Source organism: Sinocyclocheilus rhinocerous, unplaced genomic scaffold, assembly GCF_001515625.1.
Source record: "Sinocyclocheilus rhinocerous isolate Xijiao unplaced genomic scaffold, SAMN03320098_v1.1 scaffold257, whole genome shotgun sequence".
NCBI lineage: Eukaryota > Metazoa > Chordata > Actinopteri > Cypriniformes > Cyprinidae > Sinocyclocheilus > Sinocyclocheilus rhinocerous.
In genome coordinates, this window is record NW_015634026.1 from 1,786,110 (window position 1) to 1,798,820 (window position 12,711).

Genomic DNA, 12,711 nt, shown 5'->3' on the forward strand with positions numbered 1-12,711 from the left:
ATATATATATTTTTTTTTTTTTTACCAAATACTGTGTTTTCCATCATTTTATCTGGATTCCATTTTAATGGTTTTATTAAATTGTAATAATCAAAAGCATCTCTATTTTAAAAATTTCGTAAAAAATTAATTTATTTATTGTATTTATTTCTCTTTTTTTTTCAGAAATACTGTGTTGTGTATTTACATTTTTCTGCTAAATAAATTCTGGTAAATATTCCTTAAAAAAGAATTAAATAATTGAATATTTAAAAAATAATTTTAATAATAATCATTATTAGTTTTTAGTAATACTATCATTATATTAATTAAGTTAACTTTTATTTTGACAGGTTACTATGAAGACCTTTAAGTTTCTCTGTTTATATGATATGACGATGGTTTTTTCTCAAAAGAAATGGTAAAATGCTCATGAAGTGACTCTCAGAGCAGTTCTAGAGATCATGTTCATGTGTTCATGTACTCGTATATTGAGTATATATTACTATTTATTTATTTTTTTTGCGGCTTAATATTCATAGACACTAGACCATATCACGTTTTGATTTAAGTGTACTGACCTACTTTTGATTTATTCATCCAAAATTTGCCAAATTCCGTGACATTCCGCATTATACTGTAAATTCTGTTTTTATGACTGGATTCTGATATTCCGCTTGTGTTTTCAGGCATCCCGGAAATCATAGAGCCCTAATAGTTCTAGGAATGCTCTTAGGATACGTGTTTGTAGCTAAAATTTGTTTTCAATCTTTTTTTTTAGCTCTTAGAGGAAATTTATGGTTGGTTTAACAGTCAGGACCCTAAAATATGGGATCCACGCTCTATACACCTGCCAGCGTAAGCACCATTAATTTCTTTCCAGTTGAAGTTAACATTCACATATGAGCAGAAACATTGTTGAATCTTTTGGTAATGACACATGCCTCCATTCCTGCAGTGGAATGCTTTCACATGCTGTGATGCCCCCAAATTATGAACATGTTTATGCACAATGGCGTGAGAGAGATGGCTGTAGTAAGGCTTTGGACGGCGCCCCACAGATGACTGGAAGACACATGGGTGTTAAAATGGGAGAAGAAGAGGATCTGTCCACACCTTTAGCCCATAACCCTAAAGGACACTTTATGGACATGAGGGCGTTACGAATGAATCTGAAAGGTAAATAAACACGCAAGTATAGAATGACATTAGTAACCATTGTTTGTGATCATATGGAAAGCAGTGCAAATCATCCTAACTTGGCATTTTGATTCTATCTCCCAGGGAAGAAGGGTCGACCAGCTAAATCTGACTTAGACACAGGTTGGCCAAAAGACGACGAGAGACAGTGCTCTCTGTGCCAAAAATACGGTGATGCTAAGGCCAGTGTAAGTACTTTTAATACTGTAAATTCACCAGTGTATTGTACCTTTATTATAGCTTTTTACTACAAGGCCTTAACATGGATTTTAGGAATGGTGCCATGGTAATACCATGTTTTTAAGATGTATACCATGGGAATATTACCTTATTTTTTGCAGTACCATGTAAACACTATGGTGTATGTATGAATGTAGTAATCATTATAACTATCAATATTATGGAATTACCATCTGATAGTATCTTTAGAGCAGTACTTTGCAGTCATTTTTTGTAAGGGTGCTTAAAAGGTTATAATTTTCAGATGCCTTGTCATTAAATTACAGCATACAAGTTTTACTCTGATATGAGAAAGATATTATTAGTGTCACCAAAACTTACAGAAATTACAGTCCTTTGTATTATACATTTCTCTTCCCAGGATGCAGGGAGGTTACTCTATCTAGGCCAAAATGAATGGGCTCATGTAAACTGCACCATGTGGTCTGCAGAGGTGTTCGAGGAGGATAATGGCTCACTTCTGCATGTTCACAGTGCTGTTGCACGAGGCCGTCTGATGGTATGTCATTAATCTCATATAATTCTGGTTCAACTGAGCCATTGGTGTCACTTTATACTGCTTTGAGTTAATAACGTTAACAAACATGGTGCTTAATAGATTGTTAATGTATATTCAAATAGTTTGAAATGTCATCATTTAGTATTTAAACATGAACAGTTTACTTTCATCAGGTAAAAATATAATGTTTGGCTTTGCTAATTTTCTGACTTTCCTTCCGTAGCGCTGTGAACGGTGTAACCGAACTGGGGCAACGGTAGGTTGCTGCCTTACTTCGTGCCAGAGCAACTACCACTTCATGTGCGCCCGCTTTCGCAACTGTGTCTTCCAGGATGATAAAAGAGTCTTCTGTTACAAGCATCGTGACCTTATAAGTGGAAAAGTGAGCTTTCAGTTTAATGGCATTTAATTTAGTCATAGCTGCTTATTGAGTTGTGGTTTGATATACCGTACTGGCCCGAATATAAGACGACCCCCCTTTTTCCAGATGTACCTTTTGGAAAAAGGCTTTTTAAAAACCAAATCTTGTTTTTCTCAGTAAAACACATTTTGTCTTCAATTATTTTCATATTGCATATTTTTCCTATTTTAATTTTAGTTTTGAAAGTATGGTAAAAACTGGTAAAATGTACCAACAATCACATTTAAAAAAATAAACTTTTTGATATACCATAAAAAAAAAAAAACAGGTAGCCCATCTGAATTAGGACATTTAGGCTATCCATCTAATAGTATTTATATATTCTGTGGAAGGCGTAGGACCAAGAAATGTTCATCCAATCAAAATTACATTACGTATTTCATGGCACACTCGTTTTATGCATATTTGGCGCCACCTATTGTTGTGGGTGTATTATTGACATGTCAAAGTCTAGACCCTGAATATAAGACGACCGCGTTTTTTCAGATGTATTTCCAAGAAAAAAACATTGTCTTATATTCGGGTCAATACGGTAGTTACTAAAAAAATCAGCCAAATAGAGACTTAATGTTGGCTTTATATGAATGTTTTGAGAGAGAACTTGTTTTCTGTAATTTACCAGATCATCACTGGTCAAGGGTTTGAAGTACTTCGGAGGGTTTATGTGGATTTTGAAGGGATAAGTCTTCGCAGAAAGTTTTTGACTGGATTGGAGCCGGAGTCAATCAATTTAATGATAGGTTGGTGTTTTTATTGTTAAAGGATATATAAATACCACAGTTTAATGCACATAAATATAAATGTTATGTTTTGTTGTAAAAAAAAAAAATGTTTGCACAATAATTAGTGTTTTAAACATAATTTTTCACCGGGTAGGTTCTTTGCTTGTAAAAAAGCTGGGAAAGCTGAGTGAATTATCTGCCTGTCATGGAAAACTTTTCCCCGTGGGTTATGAGTAAGTAGCTTTAATTTATTTATTTCATTTATTTTTAGGAGTTTGCTCCTGACGAAATGGACATGCTAGACGTCTAGTATTGTCACTCGCTTGCACATCAATACAGTTTTTGTTTCTTCTGCTGTTTAGATGCTCTCGCTGGTATTGGAGTACTGTAAACCCCCTTCGTCGATGCAAATACACATTTCGTGTTAGGGAGGTCCGGTCACCTGTTCAGGAAAAACCAGTGGAAGAGTCGCCCGATCAGGGAGAAAATTGCACAATTGCCCATAGCCCATGCCCCCAGTCAGGTGAGTACTATGTAATATTACTACTTGCAAAGTGATGGTTTGTACATGGCTTGTACTTATGGCGTTTTTGAATATTATTATTATTATTTTCATTAGAAACTGAAGCCCTGGGAGGGGATTTGTCTTTAACAAATCCATCCACTGAAACAAATTCCACCTTGGTATCTGTATTTGCCAAACCGGACCTTGGTGCCCGCCCCAAAATCCCTTCATACCCCCAGAACAGAAGACCTGCTGGAGGACTATCCAGACCACTGCCTTCTCCAGGTAGTTAATATCATTTCAGTGAAGTTTCATGTATGGTCTTCACAAAGTTCATATGAAGCATTTTGATCATTGATTGTTTTTTGTTTACCCAGGAGCTGCCCCATCCAAACCTCACCACATCCTGACTATAAGTGATTTGGAAGACACTCGAAGGACACGACGGCATAGCCCACACACCCAGAATAGCGGTACCCGCAGTCACATGGCCTCCCCTACTCTTGGATCCCCTGCAGGCCCAATTGCATCTAGAGCAGGTGGTTCCCACCACCCTAAAACCTCCCAGCCTACCTCCCCAGGTTTCCCCCTTGGTGCTACTGAAAACCTGCTGACCTCTTCATCAGCTCGTCCTGTCGGTCGAAGTGCTTCCTCTGTCCGGGGTTCTGGAATATTGACGCCCCATTCTACCTCAGGACTGTTTTCACAGTCCACAAGGCAAGGTGGCATTGGCAGCACCCCTTGCACCAACCGATCTCTCACCTCTCCTACCCACCTCTCCACAAGACCAAGGCCTTTTGATTTTAATCAGATAGACTCCGTTGAACTTCCACACAATTTTATAGCATCACCACAGGAACATCCAGGAGAAAATGGTGCCTTGCCATTAGGAGACCCTTTGGGTACACAAAAAGGTAATCATCTAGGCAGTGACGGGGATTTCCCTTACACATCCTTCCATTTAGAGGCAGACCTGACTGTGGCACCTGAGCTGAGAACTGAGCTTGAAATTGAAGAAACCGAGCTGAATGAAGGCGTAGCTATGAACTGCAGTGCACAAATTGTAGTTGAAGGTGAAGACAACCAGGAAGACTTCTGGGAGCCAGATGAAGAGAAGTCCAAAATGTCTACCCAGAGATCGTCTTGTACTGTTGATCCTTGTAGGGAACACTGGGGTAATAGTTCTTCTGATGAGGACATGGAAAACTACTTCAACTTCACTCGCACAGTGGTTACTTGCAAGGCTCAAAGGGATGCCTCTCAGACATCTACATCTCCATCTTTAAGGCAGATTTCACAACTTGATGGTGTGGATGATGGGACAGAGAGTGATACAAGTGTGGCTAATAATGAAAACCAGGGTGTGAAATTGTCAAATCAAGCCCAAAAGCCACACAAACCATTCAACGCTGTGCCTCATGAACAAACAGCTAGCAATGGTCTGTGTTTGGCATTTCCAAGTCCTGTTTCTGATTTTTCTTTAATTCGGTTAGAACCCATGTTCAACTCGGAGACTGTTGCTGATCAAGATTCTTTTGGTGTAATGCAAACATTGCAATCAAGCCAAGACTCTTTGACAAATTTCGTTGATCAAAAGCCTTCAAACACTGCATTTTCTACATATGGTAATGATTACCAAACCCCTCATTTAATGGTTGAACCAGAGACACCCTTAATTCTTGAGAGATGTGATCCTCTTTCACCCAATGCACATTTCACAGAGTTGGTCCCAGTCCAGGATTCTCCAAATGACCCACAAGACTCCAAAGAATTGTACTTGGATCCTAGTAGTGGCCACTTTGTGTCGTCAATGAATGTCTCTACAGTTTACCAAAACAACCACTTGCATGAAGATTCTCTTGACTTAATGGAAGTTAATGGAATTCAGATTCCACAGCAACAAAATCCTGGTCCTTCCACGGTGTTTACCAAGTCTGCATCATCTTCTGATTCCTCTGCACAAGTTTCTTTTGCAACATTCCCAAATCAGGCACCATCTGCAAATGTTTCCTTGTACCCTGTCCAAACTCCTGAGGGTAAGACAGTCTTGCCACCCATGGAGAGTTTCAGAACCAAATTACACCCACCTGCTGAACCAAGGCATCCCGCCCCTTCAGTTCCTGGAGGGGCAATGCCACGTATTCCCACAAATTTACCACAGAAACCAGAGTCAATGCTGTCTGTGCCATCAGCAACTGGTGTACCTCTTGGGACTTATGGGCCAGTTTTGGGTACAGTGTCTGTCCCATTGCATCCCACTTACCCACAGCCCATCGGCTCTACAACTGTTGGCATGATCTCCTCCTCTGTAACTTCTCAACCATCAGCTCAGTGCCATTCAATGCCTTCTGCCATTCAGCCAGCCTCTGCTCCAGGTGTCATCAATGGGTACAACACCACACCTATGCAAAGAGAAACTGCTCCAGGTCGAACAATTTCCATAAATTTTTCAACCCCCAGATCAACAGTTGAACCTCAACAACAGTTGGTTACCCAAGCATTGCCAGGTCATGCTATTCTTACCGTAAAGGAGGTTGGTGGACCTAATGTGGATCCTACACCACATGTTTTACTTGTTAATCGTCTTGGTCAAATATTTGTCAAAAACCCTGAAAGCAACACCTTCCAGCTGCCGACTCTAAATTCCCCTTCATATAACTGTGTTACTCAAATCGCCAGCCTTTTGCAAAGCAATGCCTTGTCTGCAACACTTGCAGCAGCTGGGAACTTGTCCCCAGTTGCAGGTGTCACCATTCCAACCCAAGTCTCCCAAATTGTAACTCCATTGGTACAGACCTCCAACACCATTACCCAGCTACTTGCCACTAGTACTAACGGAGCAGCTTCACTACCAGCAGATGCTAAGAAGTCACGTAGGAGTGCCAAAGCTTCTGGAGATAGAGTGAAAAAACCACGGAATAAGAAGGAGTCTTCCACACCTAGAAGGACAAAGTCTGCAAGCACACATGGCCCCTCTAGCAAACAATCTACGAGTCAAATAACAACCTCCTCAGATACATCAAATCAAGCAGAAAGTGCCCAAGCTATCATCAACCAAGCTATGGCTGGATATTATGATCCCAACAAGACTGTTTCCCTAATTCCCTCATCACCTCGTAACAGTACCGTTGTTGGGCGAACTCAGACAACAAGTTCAGTAGTTTTACCGGAAGGACTCCTTGTTGAATCAGAGATAAAGTCTTCCCCACCAGCAACACCAGAAGCAGCACCTCGACCAAAACAGGTTCGAATGAAAAGAGTGTCCTCTTTATCTGACCGTATCGCCACCAAGAAATCAAAATCTGACTTTTTAGACCTGGACCGCCCTAGTGGATTGGAAGAACCACGCAAGTCAAACTCGGTATCAGCAAGGTAAATGGAATCAGTAAGAATTGATTCAAATTTTCGGATGTTTTTCTTCGCTTTCGAACTCTGCATGGATTATTCATTTATCTGTATCTTTTTCAATTGCAGGTATGGAGTTCGCATTAAAACCCCAACTGTCAAGGGAATTCTAGACTTAGACAAGCTGAATGAAGAGCGAATTAGTGACTCTGAGAGTGCAAGGTGAGCCACTAAATGTAAAAGGGGGAATTCCTGGATGATTTCACTAAAGACATTTAAGTATCAGTATTATTTTTGCCTTTTAAAAAGTTTTGAAATTAAGTAGTAATACATAAATGATACCTTAAAGATTATCAAGTTACTGGCAGCATTTTGAGTCCTGTACTGCTAAAATATGTGTAATATTGTATTTCAGTTTTGAGAAAATGGTTTTGTCAAACTTGAGCTGGACCTACCTATATGTTTTGCTTATAAAACAGTAAATTCAATGCATACATGCAGCAGATCATGCCAAATGTCAGTTTAACATGTCAAAGATAGAATACTGAATGCTTTCATATTAATAATTACAAATACCACAGTATTTTTTTAATGTGGGTAGTTTGTTCCACTGAAGTATGTTATTCGAGTAAGTGGTGACGTTACAGTATTGTAATGGAAAGAATGTCATGCATGCATGCAATGGCGTGACTAAACCACTGATATTGTATGTGGCCTATCATTTATTTTATTCTAGGCCTGGACCTTGGGATCGTCTTTCATTGCCTCGTGGTGGAGACAGCAACAAGCCAGCAACCTGGGATCCTGCTAACCGTAATGCACTGTCTGACTGGAACAAATACTCAGGTATTATTTTTTATTTTATTTTATTTTGCTCACTTTTAGGTGTTTCAATGGATTCAAAAATAAGACTCTTTCCTTTTAGGGATGCTGTCTTGTTCAGATGATGAGATGCCTCCATCAGATGGGGAAGAGCATAGTCCACCCAGCCGAGACCAGCCCCACCTACGCTTTGAGATCGCTAGTGATGACGGCTTCAGTGTAGAAGCAGACAGTATTGAGGGTAGGAGACAAAAATATGTTGAGTGTAAAAGTATGATCTACTTTTAATATATACATATATGCAAGAAGAATGGCTCAAAATCCCTCTGGCCACTGTGCAGGACTTGTATCTGTCATTCCCAAGACGAATTGATGCTGTATTAGCCGCAAAAGGAAGCCCTACACCCTACTAATAAATTATTGTGGTCTAAAACCAGGTGTTTCAGTTTCATTGTCCAACCCCTGTATATATATATATATGTATGTGTGTGTGTGTGTGTGGTTTTAGTTATTATATTTAATCAGTTTTATTTATTTAATTTGTAAAGGAATTATGCAGAATACATGGCCATTTTCTTTATTCTCTTGCTATTGGCAGGCCAAAGACCTAAATATGTTACGTGTGCATGTAAAGTGTAGTGTTTTTACATTTTTAAATGTATTTATGAACTAAAAAATTATCACATTCATTCTTCACATTCACAGTCGCTTGGACCGCTGTTATCAAGGGAGTTCAGGAGGCCCGTGCTGTTGCTGGACTGAGGCAGCTCACTTTTTCTGGGATGAGCGGGGTGCGTGTGATGGGAATGCTGCATGATGCTGTAGTCTACCTGGTGGAACAGCTCCAGGGTGCCAATCGCTGCCATCGCCACACCTTCCGCTTCCACAAACAGGCCAGTCAGGAGGAAGATCTGCCCGTTAACCCAAGTGGCTGTGCCCGCTCTGAAGTCTACCTGAGGTCAGTTTGTTTGTTTTTAAGTGGTAAATAAGTGGTGGTAACACAGTGATGCAAATAAATATATGTACTTTCTCTTATATGTATACTACTAGTAAAGATAAATAATAATAATACAAATTATGTGTCTATATATTAGGGCTGTGTATCACCAGCAAAGATACGTATCACGATATAGGACTGCACTAAGTTTCACTTCAGCAGAATTTAGTAAAACAGCTGTTTATTAAACACTGCATACTATAGGGCCATTTCTAACTATAGGCAGAGCAGGCAGTTGACCTCTGCATTATGAAGGGCCTCCATAACTGTGCAAAAGCATAACAATATAGGTAATGGCGAAGGTTTCATGTTAACACTGAACACTCCCCACCAGGTACAATATTCTTTTTTTTTTTCTGTCATTTTGTTTTTAAGCCCATAAATAATAATGTATTGTTTCTAATAAATTTATATTGTAATGTACTCATTCCAATATATTAATAAAACCATCTTTACATTGCTGGTAGGTTATCATTGCACAAATTAACACATTCTGCGTTTAAAGGGGTCATATGATGCGATTTAAATTTTTCCTTTCTCTTTGGAGTGTTACAAGCTCTTGGTGCATAAAGAAGATCTGTAAATTTGCAAAGACTAAAGTCTCAAATCCAAAGATATATTCTTTATAAAAGTTAAGAGTCAACCACGCCTACCTAAAACGGCTCGTTCTAACACGCCCCCACTTGTCTACGTCACGATGTGGGAAGATTTAGGCATTTGGGCATAGCGCCGCCCAAATGTTCACGCAAAGAAAGAAGGCTAACTTTTATTCCAAAATTAGAAACATTCTTCTAAACTAATGCACTGTATACCACTACCACCAATAACAGTAACAACAATAATAATAATTGTTATTATTATTATTATTGTTATTGAAGAGCCTTTACCAGCAAATTGATATGTGATTATTTGCTGTTCATATGATTAATTTATGGCCTTACTGTGTAATTCATTTAGTTGTGTTTTATAATTGATTGACAGTACTTTTTCACAACTTTGAACCAGTTACTGAGAACATTGTGTTGTTAAATAAGGAAATTCATAGTAGGTCACTGTTAGGGGGAATGTCCCTATATGAATAGCTTTTATAGAAAGAGGCTAAATGACTAATACCTAGCTACGAGAAAGTAGGTGTTTTAAAGTGAAATGTTTTGCACCGTGTTTCTTGGTTACCCTGCAGTCACGGAGAAGAGGTGTTATCTAGTAAGTTTGCGTGCCTAAAAAAAAAAAAACTTTTCTGAGTATAGTTCACATCTGCTCTTGTATCTGTTTCGCAGGAAGTCTACCTTTGATATGTTCAACTTCCTGGCGTCACAGCACAGACAGCTTCCTGACACCGACCTGTATGATGAGGAAGAGGATGAGGTTCTTCTCAAATCCACCAGGTCAAATAAGAGTTTGAATTTGACTGAAGCTTTGTTTTTCTCATATGACACACATAAGAGTTTGGAGAAAAACATGATGGGAGTTTCACAGTCAAATCTCTATTGTTTCATTATTAAAACACTATGTGCATAGTGTTTTTAATGTTTAATTTATTTATTTTTTTATAATTGTTTTTAAAAAGTATTTTAATAGGAGTCATTATGAGAAATACTCAAGGTAATATTTTTGCTGAAAAAAAAAAACTGGTACTGATACTTGGTTTTAGTGACATTTTACGTTTTTTTTTTTTTTTTTTTTTTTTTGTGTCTTGGCAGTGTGCTCTTCATATGCCTTTCCCCTTTTTAATCTTTAGCTGTTCATATTTCCTCTTTCTTGAATAATTTCCTCAGTATTGCCGTTTTTGATTATTAGTCATCTGTGGTTTGGTTCACATGACGAATAAACTCAATTGTATTTTACAGGCGCGCAACAAGTTTGGAGCTTCCGATGGCGATGCGCTTTAGACATCTAGAGAAGACATCCAAGGAAGCGGTTGGTGTCTACAGGTAGGTTGACTGTTTTTAACCTCCAAATAAGGAACTGAGTCGGTTTCAGTTCTGTCCTTAGCTCCCACATTTGAGCAACCTCAGTAGAAAAGATGAGTATGACTTTATTTTTTGCAGAAGTCAAAATTCCATTATGAGACTATATAATAAGATGAGATGAAGTCACCAGTCCCATGAAAGAAATGTGCACCTATTGTTTCCAAGTGTTGTTTCCACCAAGCCCCGGTACCATTGGAATAAATAAAGATTCTGTTCTTTTTTTTTTAGGGAATCATCTTTTAAGATCTGCTAAGAATATTTATCTTTCTTTTTAGCCCTGCAATGTCTTAGACACAGTGCGTCTGAAGCCTAAAGCTCACATAGGGTGTCTGTGAACGTGTTTTTGCCAGAGAAAATACAATCTTTGGAATCCATTCTGCGACCCCTTTGCAGTTTCATCTCTTTAGCTCTGTTCTAATTAAAAACAGGTCATGTTCATTCCTGTAATTCATTCTTGTTGTAGATCTGCGATTCATGGAAGAGGCCTTTTCTGCAAGCGAAACATCGAGGCAGGAGAGATGGTCATTGAGTATTCAGGCATTGTCATTCGTTCTGTTCTTACAGACAAGCGTGAGAAGTATTATGATGGCAAGGTGAGTGGAAATGTGCTTTTTTATTTATTTGTGATCTCTCAGCCAATTACCACCAGGTTTAACAACAGAAATGCATTTTAGGTAGTCATGGCCCTCTGTTTTTACCCATTTTCCTTGTTGTAGTTAGTATTATTTAATATTTATTTAGTTTAAATATTAATATAATTTAATACCAAGACACCATCCCCAACATTAAAAGAAAAATAAGAACTGCCTAGAAACATTTATTACTTTTATTTTAGTGCAAAAAAAGTATCTAATGCTCCATTTATATGATCAAAAATGGAGCAAAATACAGTAATATTGTGAAATTTTATTACAGCTTACAATAATTGTTCCTATTTCAGTATATTTTAAAATATACTTTGTTCCTGGGATGCAAAGTTGAATTTTCAGCATCATTACCCCCAGTCTTCAGTGTCACATGATCCTTCAGATATAATTCTGATATATACTGATTTGGCGCTCAAGATATATTCATTATCATTATCAATGTTGAAAACACTTGTTCTGCTTAATATTATTGTGATAACTGTGATACATTTTTTTTATTCAGGATTGTTTGATAAATAGACAGTTAAAAACAACAGCATTTATTTGAAAGAGAAATCATTTGTAACGCTATAAATGTCTTTACTGGAACATTTGATCGATTTAATAGATCCTTGCTGAATATAAGTATTAATTTCTTTAAAAAAAAAAAAATCCCTCTTTCTCTCTCTCTGTATATATAATATACGCTAGATTTGGGTCAGAGTTTGAATATCACTTATACCACTTCTTTCTTCCAGGGCATTGGATGCTATATGTTCCGCATCGATGACTTTGATGTGGTAGACGCCACGATGCATGGTAACGCGGCGCGGTTCATCAACCACTCCTGCGAGCCAAACTGCTACTCTCGAGTCATCAATGTAGAAGGTCAGAAGCACATAGTTATTTTCGCCTTGCGGAAGATCTACCGTGGAGAGGAGCTGACCTATGACTACAAGTTCCCCATAGAAGATGCCAGCAACAAGCTCGGCTGCAACTGTGGCGCTAAGCGCTGTCGGCACTTCTTAAACTGAAAAGGAGCTTGGAGAAGTTGCAGTGCAACTGCACGACAGTGGAGTTAGACGGGTAAAAATGGTAGATTGAGGCTTGACGGGTAAAGGGGGTCCAAGCGGAAGGTTTCAAAGCTTAACACAGTCACCACTTCATTTCAAAGTCCTTCAACAGGCACATACAAGGACCACCATTTTTTTTAAACCGCTGTTGTGGAGCCGTTCCTTCAACCTTGATTCCTCGATGAGTCTACATTCAGTTCAGTAGAGCAGATGGGATGGGCGCATGAGTGGTGTGTGGTAACACGGCCAAGGCCTTTTCAAGAACATTTCCCACCATGCAGCCTCCTCTGTACTTCATTAAAAGCTTTATCA

General features: G+C 38.6%; 1 protein-coding gene across 2 annotated transcripts in view; it reads left to right on the forward strand.

The window, feature by feature from the left end:
* Positions 1–12,439, forward strand: part of LOC107745205 (histone-lysine N-methyltransferase 2B-like) — a 35,073-nt gene extending 22,634 nt beyond the window's left edge. For both annotated transcript variants that reach the window (XM_016559058.1, XM_016559059.1), the window contains 18 exons: positions 761–837; positions 938–1,158; positions 1,264–1,367; positions 1,781–1,918; positions 2,142–2,300; positions 2,962–3,079; positions 3,216–3,294; positions 3,424–3,584; positions 3,681–3,851; positions 3,944–6,938; positions 7,041–7,133; positions 7,648–7,757; positions 7,837–7,974; positions 8,439–8,691; positions 10,008–10,115; positions 10,578–10,661; positions 11,164–11,293; positions 12,085–12,439. In XM_016559058.1, the coding sequence (XP_016414544.1) occupies positions 761–837; positions 938–1,158; positions 1,264–1,367; positions 1,781–1,918; positions 2,142–2,300; positions 2,962–3,079; positions 3,216–3,294; positions 3,424–3,584; positions 3,681–3,851; positions 3,944–6,938; positions 7,041–7,133; positions 7,648–7,757; positions 7,837–7,974; positions 8,439–8,691; positions 10,008–10,115; positions 10,578–10,661; positions 11,164–11,293; positions 12,085–12,360 (5,415 nt within the window). In that variant the 3' untranslated portion in view covers positions 12,361–12,439. The remainder of the gene's footprint in view (positions 1–760; positions 838–937; positions 1,159–1,263; positions 1,368–1,780; positions 1,919–2,141; positions 2,301–2,961; positions 3,080–3,215; positions 3,295–3,423; positions 3,585–3,680; positions 3,852–3,943; positions 6,939–7,040; positions 7,134–7,647; positions 7,758–7,836; positions 7,975–8,438; positions 8,692–10,007; positions 10,116–10,577; positions 10,662–11,163; positions 11,294–12,084) is intronic.
* The last annotated feature ends 272 nt before the right edge of the window (positions 12,440–12,711 follow it).